The 13,884-nt window shown below is 57.1% G+C and overlaps 5 protein-coding genes across 5 annotated transcripts; 2 read left to right on the top strand and 3 right to left on the bottom strand.

The window, feature by feature from the left end:
- Window positions 1-491: 491 nt before the first annotated feature.
- QBC33DRAFT_93302 (uncharacterized protein) lies at window positions 492-2,048 on the bottom strand. The gene is made up of 2 exons (XM_060433194.1): window positions 1,791-2,048; window positions 492-1,732 (listed from the first exon to the last, which is right to left on the bottom strand). Exons 1-2 carry the CDS (start codon window positions 1,882-1,884, stop codon window positions 849-851), a joined length of 978 nt encoding a protein of 325 aa, XP_060283120.1. The 5' UTR covers window positions 1,885-2,048; the 3' UTR covers window positions 492-848.
- Window positions 2,049-2,488: 440 nt separating this feature from the next.
- On the bottom strand, window positions 2,489-4,878 carry QBC33DRAFT_452116 (AP-1 complex subunit beta; the record flags this gene model as incomplete). Its single annotated transcript, XM_060424635.1, has 4 exons — window positions 2,489-3,965; window positions 4,025-4,389; window positions 4,452-4,527; window positions 4,637-4,878. The coding sequence occupies 4 exons, from the start codon at window positions 4,876-4,878 to the stop codon at window positions 2,489-2,491; spliced, it is 2,160 nt and encodes a 719-aa protein (XP_060283119.1).
- A 623-nt stretch (window positions 4,879-5,501) lies between these two features.
- On the top strand, window positions 5,502-7,060 carry QBC33DRAFT_570452 (uncharacterized protein). The gene is made up of 3 exons (XM_060430575.1): window positions 5,502-6,141; window positions 6,213-6,574; window positions 6,636-7,060. The coding sequence occupies exons 1-3, from the start codon at window positions 6,001-6,003 to the stop codon at window positions 6,706-6,708; spliced, it is 576 nt and encodes a 191-aa protein (XP_060283118.1). The 5' UTR covers window positions 5,502-6,000; the 3' UTR covers window positions 6,709-7,060.
- Window positions 7,061-8,527: 1,467 nt separating this feature from the next.
- Window positions 8,528-9,612, top strand: QBC33DRAFT_93162 (marvel domain-containing protein). The gene is made up of 2 exons (XM_060433191.1): window positions 8,528-8,633; window positions 8,698-9,612. Exons 1-2 carry the CDS (start codon window positions 8,595-8,597, stop codon window positions 9,217-9,219), a joined length of 561 nt encoding a protein of 186 aa, XP_060283117.1. The 5' UTR covers window positions 8,528-8,594; the 3' UTR covers window positions 9,220-9,612.
- Window position 9,613: 1 nt separating this feature from the next.
- Window positions 9,614-13,652, bottom strand: QBC33DRAFT_93238 (class 2 chitin synthase). Its single transcript, XM_060433193.1, has 2 exons — window positions 11,257-13,652; window positions 9,614-11,163 (listed from the first exon to the last, which is right to left on the bottom strand). Exons 1-2 carry the CDS (start codon window positions 13,520-13,522, stop codon window positions 9,968-9,970), a joined length of 3,462 nt encoding a protein of 1,153 aa, XP_060283116.1. The 5' UTR covers window positions 13,523-13,652; the 3' UTR covers window positions 9,614-9,967.
- Window positions 13,653-13,884: the final 232 nt, after the last annotated feature.

The raw sequence follows: 13,884 nt of genomic DNA, 5'->3' as shown, positions 1-13,884 counted from the left end.
ATTGCTTTTGTTTATAGCATAAGGGCTGTAGAAGCCCGTCTTTGGGTGCCAAAAGTGCTTCTTGCCCATGATCAGGTGTAGTATGACAATAGGTGGTTCCATAGTTGACATATGAACCACCTTCCCCTGGCCCATAGAGAGAACCTCTCACTCACCACACTTTGACATCGATTCATTTCGTCTATCAGTTAGATCTCACCTGGCCCTGCAAGGTATCAGACAAGTGGTATTCGATTCACTGGCCAGTGTCGTTCCTCCCCCTGCTGGGGCTCCAGCAGCACAAGCCTTATATCGTCTCAGCACCCTCCTACTCCCTCTATTTTCTTACCTTCGCCGTTCTGCCTTCCATCCATCACCCCTGATCTTCTCCCATACAACACCACTTCCAGAACCCGAGGACAGTCCCGCACCTCCTTCGTCAGCTTCAGTCCGTTGACAGTTTCAGCACTTTGCCTTGACCAAGATCGTCCTACCTTGACACCTATCCTTGACTACGTCGTGGTGGCCATATTCTGAGTCTGAAAGCAGGTAAGTCGGAGCTCTTCGATTCACTTCCACCACTGGTATCTCTACCCTCTGAGTGGCATAAACACGCACTACTCTCCCTCCTCTCCCCTTCTCCTTCTCCGTCTCCCCTCCTATCTCACTCTCTTCTCCTCCCGTCCTACCTCTATCATCCAAGGATTTCAACTTTATTGCCAATCCCCATTTACCAAGCGCCTTCGAAAGCACCTCTCACTGCTGAGAAGATTTGTTGCCCAGGTGATTAGTCTCCTCCGCCTTATCGTGACTACGCGTCTTCCCAGCCCATATCCAAAACAAACACCGGCCAAATTATTACGGCGTCTTCACTCTGCAGAGGACACTTCAGGCTGACAAACGTATCCAATACAGCAACCATCTCGCACTTGCACACGTTTCGAGCCAGAAAACCAAAAATGTCTGCCAAGATCGCGACCATCCTCGCCGCCCTCGCCACGGCAACCGCCGCGGCGGGCAGTGCGGAGAACAGCACCGCGGGCCACTCGTCCCAGACCAACCCGGCCGCCGACACCGCCAGCACCGGCGTCATCGTCCAGCCCATCGTCCTGCACGAGGGCGACCATGACGTGACCCAACTCTACACCGTGCCCTACACCTTGCCGACCATCACCGTGACCGTCACGGTCCACACCTCCGCGTCCGCCACGGCGACCGGCTCTGGCTCCGGTGCCTTGACGGCGAGCGCCGAGACTTCCTCCCCAGCCACCCCGTCGTCCAGCGAGGGCAACCACCCGACCACCAGCGGCGACGGCACCACGAAGACCGCCAACCCGGCCGCCCCGGAGACGACCTCCGGCTCCGTCTTCGTCTCGGAAATCGTCCCCCCCGCCAGCTCGGTCACCGACCTGCCCGGCACCCTGATCACCGCGGGATCGTCCGTTCCCACCGGCCCAGCCACCCCGACCGCCGAGAGCATCACCACGTCCGACGATGGAACCACTACTACCAGCGGCACCGGCACCGGCACCGGCACCACCGGCGCGGAGACGACGACCACTGCTGCCGCCCACTCGCCGCCCACCCCGTCCAACGCGGCGGCCGCCAAGCACGAGGGCGCCGCACTCGCCGGCGTCGCTGGCCTGGTGGTGGTGGGTCTCGCCGCCCTGGGGTAGGCGTGTGGCCGTTCCTTTTTGCGAAACGCGGTTTTGCTCCCCTCCCCAAGTTCCCAACAACACCTCTGCTTGATTCCCTGGGCTAGGTTAGTGGTGGTTTCGGGGGGTGGGGTCACGGCTGGCTGGGAACTCGACTTGTTCTCTTTTTTCTTTTTGCTCGTCTTGGAACGAAAGGACTTCGCTCTTCGTCCTTGTTCGTTCCCCCCTTAGGGTTTCTCGCGGATGTCATCCAAGATGGCGTTTCTCCGTCGGCTGGATCGTTGCATGATGGAGGGACGGACGGACGTGGGCTTGGAAGGGGTTGGACCGGATTAGGGCCTTTGGAGTGGGGTGGTCTTTGCTATTCTTTGACGAACCGGAGATGGGAGAGGATGCGTTGATGGCTTGGTCGGTCGGTGACCTGCTCTAGCTGAGGGTGCATCGCATCGTCGCTGGAACATGCTCGCGGGGATTCCTCGCTTCTGGTTTTCCCGTACTCGATCAGAGAATGAATATTTTCTTCGAACTTCGTCGCTGAACGAATTATGCGCTTCGACATGTGATGATTGTGATGGCCGATGAGGAGAGGAAACGGTATCTCTGCTTTGCATCTCACGGCTGCTTGGGTCAACAAGATGGGACAAAGGGGGCCATGTAAATGCACGAGGCGCTCGACATTAATTACCATGATATCCATGCTCTCTTCAACAGTCCATAACGAAGGGCCCAATTGTAAATGCTTACATTGCCATTAACCCCATGCATAATCTTTTCCATGTTCCATCGCTCTCTCCGTGCACCGACAACATGACGAGCCCCTCAATTTAGTTCCCAAACTTGTCACTTCTCTCCCCTCAGAGCATCAACAAATCCCCATTCCCCTGTGCCGGCTGGTACACAGTCTGGGGCGCGTTCTGGCTGACAATGTACCCCGTCCCATCACTCCCGCTGCCGCCGAAGCTATCCCCCTGCTCCTGTATCCGCATGCCCGCCATCTGGCCGGCGAAGTAGGCGTCCGCATCGTTGACGGCCTGGGCAAGGCCGCCGGCCTGCCCGTTCTGGCCCGCACCCCCGCCGGCGCGGGGGTCGTAGTCCGACGGCTGGCCGCCCTCGCCGAACTGGCTGAGGAACTTGTTGGAGTCGGTGCCATCACCGTCGCCGTCGCCATTGCCATCGGTCTCTGGCTGGCGTCGGAGCGCCGGACTGTCTTGCAAGCGGCGGGGGCGTGCGTTGCGGAAGACGGTCTGCACGGGCTTGAGGTAGACCGTCGCTAGCGTGCCAACGTTGAGGCAGAGCTCCTCCAGGGTAGCCGGGTCGAGCCGTTCCGACTCCGCCGTGATGGCTGGCTTCTCGCCCATGACAATGCGCTTGGCTGCCTCCATGTCGGTCGAGAGGAGGCGCCAGTACATGTATGCGCGATCCCGGAGGTCCGGGTTGTCCGTTTCCTCTGTTGCCCACTTTAACACCTTCGGTACGAGATCTTGTCCCTTGGTTGGGCGCTGGATGAACAACTTGACGGTAGCTGTCAGCAGCGCGAGTTGGACCTCGACCGGCTCCTCGGCAAACGAATAGAGGAAGTCCTCCAGCAGGACGTCGCTGTTCTCAATGCGGCTGGCGTACTGGCCAATGACCCACACCATCGCCGCCTTGGCTTCGGGCTCGTCCAGGCTGTCGAGGTGCTCGCAGAGCGTGCTGATGATGCTCTCGTACTGGTTCGGATACTTGCGGAAGATATTTCTAATAACCACCGTCGCCTCCTGCACTATGTACGTAACCTTCGTTGCCACCAGTTCCAGCAGGAGGGTGATGCACTGCTGCGCCGCCGGCTCAATCTTGATGGCAAGTTTGCCGATTGCCCTCACTGCCTTCCGCACGAAGTGCACGTCGATCTCGGTCGCGTATTCACGCAGCTCGGTCAAGACCTCGTCGATGTTTTTCTCGTTTGCGAGCATGAAGATGAGCTCCAATTTTGTTACCTTGACGTAGATCGGATCGTTGTATTTGCAGAAGAAAACGCGGATATCGTTTCGGAGCACTTCAGGCCTCCGTTGGAGAATTAGGAGGGCGTTCCGCAGAGCCAAATACTGCACCTCCGGACCTTTGGCAAGGAGCGTGACAAGCGGGGGGGACAGCTTCCGGCACAACGCCGATATTTGCTTCTGGTCGGCAATGTAGTTCATCAAATACAATATCACTCGTATGCAGGTTAGCACTACCGCTGAGTTCGAGTGTGAGAGGCGCGGGGAGATGCGTTCGGCAAGGAGGAGTGCTTCGCCAGACTCTTCGGGGACGTAGGACATCAGTGCCTCGAGGATGTATGTCTGGCCCCATCTGGTCCATTGTCAGAAATTTCTTCCACGAAGCTACAAGTCAGGACGGGATAAACCTACTCTGAGCAGTCCGGCAGTATAGCAACCATCTTGGAAGCGTTGCTATAGTCGATCGTGAGCTTTATCGCATCGCTCCTCTCCCATATGTCCATCAAGTTCGCCAAAGCACTGGCCACCACTGTGGGATTGTCGTCTCTGAGCAAGCCATTTAACCGGTCGATAAGATCCGACTGCTCGACCATGTGCCTGTCATGGTCGTAGAGTTTAGCAACGCAGAATGCCGCCGTCTTCCGCACGTATGGATCTGAATCGCGAAGGAGGTGTTTCGCTATTGGAACCGAGGCTTCGACAAACTCCCGGACATGGATATAGGACATTGTCCGTAATGCAAGAGCTCTAACGAGAGGATTCGGGTCTTCCATATCCTATTCCCTGTAAGCCGGGGTCCCAAGACCCTGCGGTGCAGAGCATGGCAAAAAAGACTCACGTGTTCCAGGACTGGGATTGCTTTCACCGCAATCTCTGGGCGCATTCGGGCGTAGTTGACCAAGTACAGGAAGCACCTGGAAAGAAGTCGAGTGTCAGCAGCGGCTTCGTCAAGTTCCCCTCGATATCCCTGAAGACGGGTCTCCTTCGGATGTTCCATATATAAGTAGCCACCCTTGCTCTTACATCTTCTTGATCTCGAGACTCTGTATGTGCATGCAGCCGATGACATCCGGAAACAGGGCGACCATGTCATTGTTGCTCATGGTCATGTTGGCGACGATCTTCTTCAAGGCGATCTTCTTGTTCGTGAAGTTCTTGTCCTTCTTGCCGCCCGTGTTCAGCTCGAGGCGCAGCTCGTTAACCTTGCCCTGTAACGTCCTCGTGCGTGAGTAATAGTTCGGTGGGGGGAGGTATGCAATGAACATCATGATTGTAATTGGTTTGGGTCGGGAGACAGATCATGTTGTATGAATGGAGCGAGGAGTTGACGGAGCTTGGCCGGCCGATGGCACTCTTGACTGGCGCTCGATCGAGGCAGGTCGAGGATAGATAGATCCGGCTGCTGCTGTCGAGGTAGGGAGGGAGGAGGGAGGAGGCAGGAGGGCAGAAGAGAGGGACGGGTTGATGAGGACGAGGGATCAGACGAGTGACGAAGAGGGGTCATCAACCCGAACAAGCATGTGAGATAGAATGGATAGTGGTGAAGCGGGAGCAAGACGTGACAAAGAGCCAGTTTAGGCATAGGCAAAGCTTGTCAAAGGAAACCACAAGAAGCTTACTCGAGCGAACAACTTCGAGTCTCCTCCACTCTGAGCGCTCGACATGTTGTCCTGGATCTTCTGTGCTTCCTAAACGGACTGCGTCCCTTCTGGGCCTCGGGCCTATACGCCGGCGATGTGGTATGCTGGCCCTTGGATATGTACCCTGTCGACGCAAACCTGCGGGAGGTATGTTGTGGTGTGCGATAAGACACACCTGCCCGAGACAAACTTGGCAACCCCTCACGCCCAGCAATGCACAATGGTGCATCCAGCCAACGGGCGCAGTGACTTGCGGCGGCAGGCGGGAAGCGAAGACTGTCTGTCGAGATGTCACATGCACCCCCCCTTATCGGGTTCGTCGCCGTCAATTGGTCGTTCGCGGGGCTAGGAGACAACCGAGAGGGTCGTAGCGAGGACTATCGAGAGTTAGAATCGTGGACTTTGGCGATCAGCAAAGCTCGAAAGTCGCGGGCCTGGGGGACGTTGCGACGGAGGGATCCGCACTGGGAGAAGCAGAGAGGCATACCGGCAGAGGTGGTCTAAAATTGGGCGACGTTTTCCTTCTCCATGACAAGACCGTGATCCCCCCTTACCTTCGCTGACGGGGAAAACGGACCGTGCACGGTCCACCAAATGGAACACGACATACGCGGCTCTGCGAAGCTGTGGGTCGGTGGTCACCTTTTAACGTTTATTTGGCGTGGACAGCCAGACGACTTCCAAGCTTCCAGACACCTTCAGTGAACAAGCCGGAGTCGAATTTTCAGGTTATCCTCCCAGTTCACAATGTCTCAACTCAACACATCAACCACCGCAGCTCCCAAATGGGTCTCCGCCCTCCAATCTCCTCCCCCTGCCAGAGCGAAGAACAATGCGATTGCCGACCCTCCCGGCTTCCAGCCGCAAGGTCCAACAAGCTCCTCCAAGGTAGCGCCTCCCTTAGCAATCCACTACTCTGCCACTTTATTTCCCCGCCAGGTTGTCTAACCCAGTTCTAGAAACGTGATGCTGCCAAGGACTCGAAGACACAGCAGCGGACCCCCCCGACGCCAGAGGAGGTAGATACGCTGAAGCTCAAGAAGGCGTGGGAGGTTGCGCTCGGGCCAATCAAGAACTTGCCAATGACGGCGATCATGATGTACATGTCGGGCAACTCGCTGCAAATATTCAGCATCATGATGGTATTGATGGCCTTCAAGAACCCGGTCATGGGAGTGCTGGGGACCAACCAGGCGTTTGAGAGGTTCGAGACGGGAAGCAATAGGGACAAGATTCTGCAGGTGAAACTGGTATACATTGTTATGCAGTTGGTTGCACTGGCACTGGGGATATGGAAGGTTAACGCCATGGGGCTATTACCGTAAGTAAAGCTTCAAGATTGTGGTCCCGAGCACACACCAGCTAACAAGCACCCATTATAGGACAACAAGATCAGACTGGCTTGCGTGGGAACCCCAAAGAGAGCCGTTGGAGTTTGCTGTACCTGCATTATAGACACCTTACTGGGCAAAGTCATTCCGCCGATTTAACATTTCTGGGCTTCTGAATTAACTCGTGGCTTCCACACCCGTTGATCATTGAGTTGTTGTTCCCGGTATCTGCATCCGTGTTGCTAACTTTGATACGATTTATACGAAGGACGGTGACAATAAAGTTGAAGGGAATCAGTCAAACATGCAGCCAGCTCCTTATCTATGCCGCATCTCTAAATTTCCAGTCTGGACGTGCAGAGCGAGCCTCTTTCCTCATAGCGACCGTAAGGAATGGATGCGACAGTGGCGATATCAGTCTCTTTGACCGGGCTGCAGATAACAAAACGAATCACGACGACGTCGAAGAATCAGAGCAGTGCACTTTCAACCCCAGCATCCGTTTCCTGATGATAAGCCTGCCCCGGGATCGGACGCTGCCTGGTGAGGCTGGCACACTCGAGCAGCGATGCTAAGTCTGAAAGGACCTTCGCTGCCTTGATCCATTTGGGCAGAGGTGAGACACGCAGCCCGAGTTTAACAACACCAGGAAACAGGGGGGCACTCAAACGAGCACATCTTCTCGACGAGCTCCAGTGTCATTCTCCTATGTGACAGTCTCAGGCTTCTTTTTCTTGTCCATCTTTCATTTCACGGCAGGTGCCATTTTTGGTGGTCCAAAGAGCATTTTGTCGTTCAGAGAGACCCAGTAGGTCCTGATGGGGCTTGTTTCCCAGAGTTTCTGCCAGACCGAGTCAAGCTCGCAGTTCTCTACGTAACCCCCCAGACTGTTTTCCTCCGCTCTCTGGCAGGCGTTGAGAGAGCAGTGGCTCCCTCTTCCCTCTATCGTGAGCTTCTTCTACGCTTTTATCGGTTGGGACCTTCAGGCCACCAATCTGGCCCCCACAAGAGCAGCCAGCAGGGGTCTCCAAAAAGAGCGGCTGGGCCTGAGTAGGCAAACTCGCCAAGGAGATATCTGTTATTAAGCAAGATGTTGGGAAGGTGGTTGACAAGCAAACAAGTCAATGCGAGTCTTGGCGGCCAGGTCCAGGTTACACTGGAGGGCCGAGCACACCAACCACGAGCCAACTCCCGAGTTCACGTTCAAGGTTGTGGAACCATTATGGATACGATTCTACAATATCCAACTTCAACTGCCTCCCTAGCACGCACTGGCTAGACTGGGTAGAGTCATTGTTGATGACTTCGAGGCGGGGCCCAATTCTTACGTGCAGATCATCCGCAAATTGCTCCGGCACTCGGCAAGTTGCTGATGACTCGGTCGAATAGGACGGCTGCAAAGGATTTCCAGATGGATTCGCATCCTTGCAAACGCCTCCCCCTGCCCCCACATCAAGGCGCTTCGCCGTATAAGTACAGTTTCAACGACCAACTCCACCGCTGCTGGTGCCCCAAACCAGCCTCTTCGCTCTGTATTTGGTCCCTTCGATTGGCCTGCTAATTCAGGGCAGGGCTTAACGTGTTATGTATGCGTACATGCAGGCGCTTGTTTGAGGGATGGGGTGACTTCCCTCGGTGTCGATCGATCCCTTTTTGGCTCCAATTTTTTTGGGCTGCTCCAGGCAACAGTCTCTATTTAGATCGTTACATTGGTCACACCTATGTTTTCATGTGCCGCGATTTGTCCCTGGCGGTTGGGAGGTGGGTGTGTGGCTGGGAAGGTCTGCCCTACAGGGCTTGCATCTCATTTCGTCCGCATATGAAAAGCCGGTCACCCACTCAAGACCAGTGCGGGTTTATTTCTGCTCCTCCCCCTTCATACTCTTGTCGCTGTTGTCTAAACACAACCGATTCGACTTGACCAAGCTCTTCTATCGGTAGTTCCCTTCTGCTCGCATCGTACCTCAAACCCTCTCAGCAGTTCCTCCCGGAACAAGATACATACATACCATGCTTGGCCCCATCGCCCTTGGCGTTCGCGCCTTCCAAGTAAGTCGGGTCATGAACGCCATGAGATCAACTCCCTCCTAACCGACTCTCCCCACCTCTCCAGTTTCTCTTCGCCGTCGTCGTCCTTGGCCTCTCAGTGACTCTCCTGAAGGCGCAAAAGTATGGTAACTCGCCCGTCACGACGCGATACAGCGTCTTCACGGGCGCGTTCGGCATGATCGTCGCGGCCGTGGGCGCCGTGGGCATCTTCTTCGAGGCGCTCCCGGCCCTCGTGCCCATGGCCCTGGACGCCCTGGCGGGGATCCTCCTGGCGGCCGGGGGGATCGCGTGGGCCATCGGCCTCAAGGGCATCTCGTGCAAGCTCGAGGACTCGGAGAAGATGCTCAAGAACGCGCTGCTCAACGGCGGCTGCGTCAAGGCCAAGGACGGGTCGCAGTACTGCGGCGTCGCCGACGGGGCAAAGGACGTGATGGACGTCGCGAATAACCTCAAGGCCACCTGCCAGAAGGCGTTCGTGGGGGAGATCTTCCAGTTCCTGGCGTTTGCACTGGCGGCTATCCTCATCGCCTTGGGGTGGTTTATCAGGCGTCGGGGTGGCTCCTCGAAGCCGCGGTTCGTTACGTGATCGCGCAGCGCGCTGAGACTCTTGCGTGAGGTGGCAATATGAATGGAGAAATAAGAGTGAGGGGGAAGTCTGCTCTTCGGCGAATCATAATTGGGAATGTTCATTTTGATGATGTGTGATACCTGTCTCTTGCCTGCAGAGACGTCGGTTGGATGGTAATGAAGCACGGCTTTGATATCAGGCCATTTTTGGTCTTTTCTGCACGACAAACGTACGAGAATGATACCCTGGTAGGGGACCGTGTAATCTGGAGAGTGAAGCTTATACTTACCTTCCTCAAGTCAGATAAATTGATAGCTACCCACCTATACCTAGATAGATATAAATATTGTTGTCTCGGAAAGAGCATTTGCTTCTCCAGGGACCAGCCGAGCACGCTCTCGACCGGACTGGAGGTGTAAGAAAATGTTTCCTGGCCTAGAATGCATGGGGATATCGTCTTTATCATTTCGGAACTACCCTCGACTCGATACCCAAATGGTACGCGAAGCACACCGAACAAAGTTCCATCGCCTTGAACGACCGACACATTAGACGTACATGAATTCCACACAAACACCATATCGCCCAGAACAATTTCCCCTCTGCCTTGCAAGTCATATCCGTCGTCTACCTTCGCAGCCGAATGAATCCCTTTGAGATACCGTATCGCAGCTCTCCTCTCGGTAAATGAATCCTCACCAACGGAGGGGGAAAAGCAAAACACACAGCAATAGCCACAAATCACCGTCCACCATGAACGGACACCTCAAGTCCTAACGCTACTCCCAATGCTGCTAAGCGTCTCGCTGACTCTCGACCCCATACCGCCCATCCACCCCGGCACCTTGAGGCTCATGCGCACTCGGCCCTCGACGACCATGTTAACCACATTGATGACGGCAAAGGCGGTACTCCCGATAGCCCTGAACAGCGCCAGGCCGGCGACGCTCCAGAGGATGAAGCGCAGGTAGAAGTTGTCACCGATGCCCGTGGCGCCGTAGGCCTCGGACACGGCCATGGCGAGGATGCCGTTGGCGACCATCCACACGACGACCATGTAGGTGCGCACGCTCTTGTAGTAGTCCTCCTGCATCTGGGCCTCGCTGACGGCCGGGTCGGCGACCTCGACGCGGTCGCGGAGGTTTCGCAGCGCCTCGTCGTACCCGGAGTCGATGTCGAGCTGCTCGCTCGGCATCTCCAGCTCCACCGTGCCCGACCCGGACCCGGCCTTGCCCACGGCGCCGCCCAGGTCGGTGCGGATCACGTTGTCGCCCTTGGTGCCCCACGTCACGTCGTGCGTGTTGCAGAAGGCGTACACCTGCAGCGTGCAGATGTACGACGGCAGCAGGAAGAAGTACTGCGCCGCCGAGGTGATCATGTGCCACGGCTCGAGGTACAGGAACGACATGAGGAAGTAGAGGCCCACGGTCGACGCCGTCGACACGATCAGGTTGGTGAAGACGTTGTTGCCCATGGCGATGACCTCGGGGTCGTCCGGGTCGTCCTTGGCGCGCGTCAGCTGCCGCGCGATGATGTAGATGCACGAGAACACGGTGTAGACCATGATGACGCCGTAGATGATCATGCTGGCCAGGTACAGCTTCTTGGCCCCCTGCGGCCGGTTGCCCAGCGAGAGGACGAACTGCGTCGCGATGAGCAGCACGCATGTGTACCGCAGGATGGTGAAGATGTACAGCCCGATGTGGTGCCCGAACGGGTCGACGTGCTCGTCGGCGAGCCCGCCCGCGACGAAGTAGAAGGTCAGGTAGAAGTTGGCCAGCGAGAAGTAGGTGAAGAGCAGCTGCAGCAGCTGGTACAGGAACTCGATGTGCAGGAGTATCTTGCGCGCGATCGTGTGGTCCGTCTGCCAGATCTGCTTGAAGTGCACGAGCGAGTACACGGCCGCGAAGAAGGCGCCGTTGAGCCAGCGCCGCCGCTGAGAGATGAACTCGGGGACGGTGTCTGTGGGTTGTGCCGTTCTGTCAGCCATCGGTTCGGGGGGGAGGTAGTAGAAACGAAGAGAGGAGGGAGAGTAAAAAACTAAACTAAACTTACCAGGCACGTCCGTCTCGCCGGTACATCCCTTGACGTACTTCAGCACCCATCTATCCCCCCGCTTCGCCACCAACTCCCAGCACAAGATGCGGTCCTCGGCGAGGTACATGTTTGCGGTGAACACGTCGGCGTGCTGGCCGTGCAGCGTCTCCCCCTTGAAGTACTGGCTTAGCGGGCCGTGGCCCGTCTCGTCGTTCTGCAGCGCGTGGTAGCGGTACGCGCTGAGGGCGCCGGGGAGCACGGTGATGTAGCCGAAGACGCTCTCGAGCGGCTTGTCGAGGATGTTGGACATCTTGTACTCAAAGTTCTGCGACGCGACGAGCGGGTTGAGCAGGTTGCGGCACCAGCGGCCCTTCATGGCCTTGATCTCGCCGCACGCGCCCGCCACGTTAGAATCTGTATCGAAGGCCTTCCACAGGTGGTACAGCGACTTGCCGCCGGGCCGGGTGCCGACGTCGAGCAGGATGCACACGTTGGGGTTGAGGGCCTTGCCGAAGGCGTTGAAGAACCAGCGATGTGAGTTGAGCTTGCGCTGGTTGCGCTCCTTGAGACAGAATATCATCTGGCACGGCACGATGCCCTTCTCGGCGCCCTTGAACTTGAGGTCCGAGTCGAGCGACACCTGCGTCGTGTACTCGTACACGTGCGCCTGCACCGCCTTCTGGTTGACGTAGTTCTTGGCGATGCCGTGCTGGTAGACGCCCATGGCGGCGAGGGCGTCGAGCGTGCGCGGGTGGATCTTGTCTCGGCCGTCCGACACGACGCACACGACGATCTTCTGCCAGCCCAGCTCGCCCCACGTGCGGCTCTTGTTGCGCGCGCAGAAGTGGCTGATGTTCTTCATGACGGCGTGCATGGTGCGCGTGAAGCCGTACTCGTCCTCGTTGTACATGGTGATGCAGATGAACAGCTCCGTCTCGCGCGCCGTGCGGCCCATGTTCTGCCGCAGCTTGTAGCCCCGGTCCACAAAGTCGTCCGGGTCGCATGTCACCGCTGTGTAGCGCATGTGCGTGAACTCGACCTCGTCCCGTCGCGGCAGGAAGCTGTACAGGATCGTCGGGATCTTGCACTCGAGAACGAGCTCGCCGTTGATCAGCACCACCTCCTTCTTGCTCATCTGCGGCGCCCGCACACCGCGCCGCTCCTGCTTGCCCTCCGGCGCAGGACCGTAGTGCTCCACCTTGTCGTCACCCATCATGTCCATGTCGGTTTGCTCCTCGCTCAGCGTCACCTGCGACCCGTACGAGCCCCGCTGCACCCGGTGGTCGCCCAGGTCTGATTCCGGACCGAACACGTCGTCGCCCTCCTCCTCCAGCGGGATGCTGACCGTCGCGTCGTCCGCAAACGTCGAGTTGCGGGCCGAGCCCGAGAACAGCGGCGCCGGCGGCAGTGGCCGGCGGGGGCTGCCACCGTACCTGGAGGAGGGTGTCCCAGGTCTGGGGCTCCCGTTGAGATCGGGTGGCTCGTAATGGACCGTCGACGCCCGGGGACGGCTATAATCTGACGTGGACGACATGCGAGATGGTGACCACGCCCTGGTGGGAGAGCTACTCTCCACACTTGGCTGATATGGTACGTAGGATGAATCTGGTGGTGCCATGGTGGGGGGGTCGAGAATAGAAGACCGGCGGGAGATGATGGAAGGTTGGTATGATCTTCTGGTCGTGTGGCTACTGTTAAGGTGGAAAGATGGGTTAGAGAAGCTTGCAAAAGGAATGTGTGCTCTACTCGGGCGCACTGGGTCGCTAGGACACTTCTTGAGGGACGCTCGTCTTGGCGACGGTCCCTCTGGGATAGCCGGCAAGCACTGTGCAATCTGCGCCTGCACGACTCGTTCCGGCTTGACCCTTTTCTGGAGCTTGACAGAGGAGGAGAACGTGTCCATCTCCGGCTGCGTGTCTGTGCTTGAATATTTGGGCACTGGCTTTTTTCGTGGACTCCTAACATTCCAAGGAGACACGAAAGAGACACCCTTCCCCGTTGCACCGGGATCACTCTCTTCCTGCTGCTCGAGGGGGGCCAAGTGATAAGGAGGGTGCAACTTATGCAACGGCTCGCTCTGCTTCACTGAGAGAGGGGGCGGAATGAGGACTTGCGGTGGGACAACATACTGTCTGCCCTCTGAGAAAGGTTCTTCCAAAGACGTCAGCAATCGGACCGCGGCAGCGTTACCACCTGCGCTAGTCGGCATCGGATCGTCGACATCGTCGTACGATGGCAGTGCGTAGTCCGGAGGCCTTGACCCTGGGGTATTTGGGCCGTCCATGTTGACAGAAACCGTCGGCGGCGAGCCGAGGAATGCTGGTCACCAAGACAACGCTGAGTGAGGCTATGATCCCGGAGGATGTAATAGAAGGTTGACAATGCTAGGTATGGGTGTTGGTATGCGTGGCCCTCCTTAATGTCGTAGATAGGTTTTATGGTTTCTTTCTGCTGGGCCGTAACACAAGAGAAGTTCAAGACCCGGGAGAATTGGAATGTCAAGACGTAAATCAGACCCGCTGTGGTGGAGGGGTCCTGGACAGGAATGCTTTGTTTAGTGCCGGCGCTTGCGTGTATGCACGCTCAGCTTGGTTGTCAGGGCAACAATCCGACCCAGACATTCATTCACCCCTCCACTCAAAATTC

The sequence above is a fragment of the Phialemonium atrogriseum genome, assembly GCF_030411735.1.
Source record: "Phialemonium atrogriseum strain 8032-3 unplaced genomic scaffold QBC33scaffold_14, whole genome shotgun sequence".
Classification (NCBI taxonomy): domain Eukaryota; kingdom Fungi; phylum Ascomycota; class Sordariomycetes; order Cephalothecales; family Cephalothecaceae; genus Phialemonium; species Phialemonium atrogriseum.
Note: the sequence above shows the minus strand (reverse complement) of the source record. Positions and strands in the feature narration are given on the sequence as shown.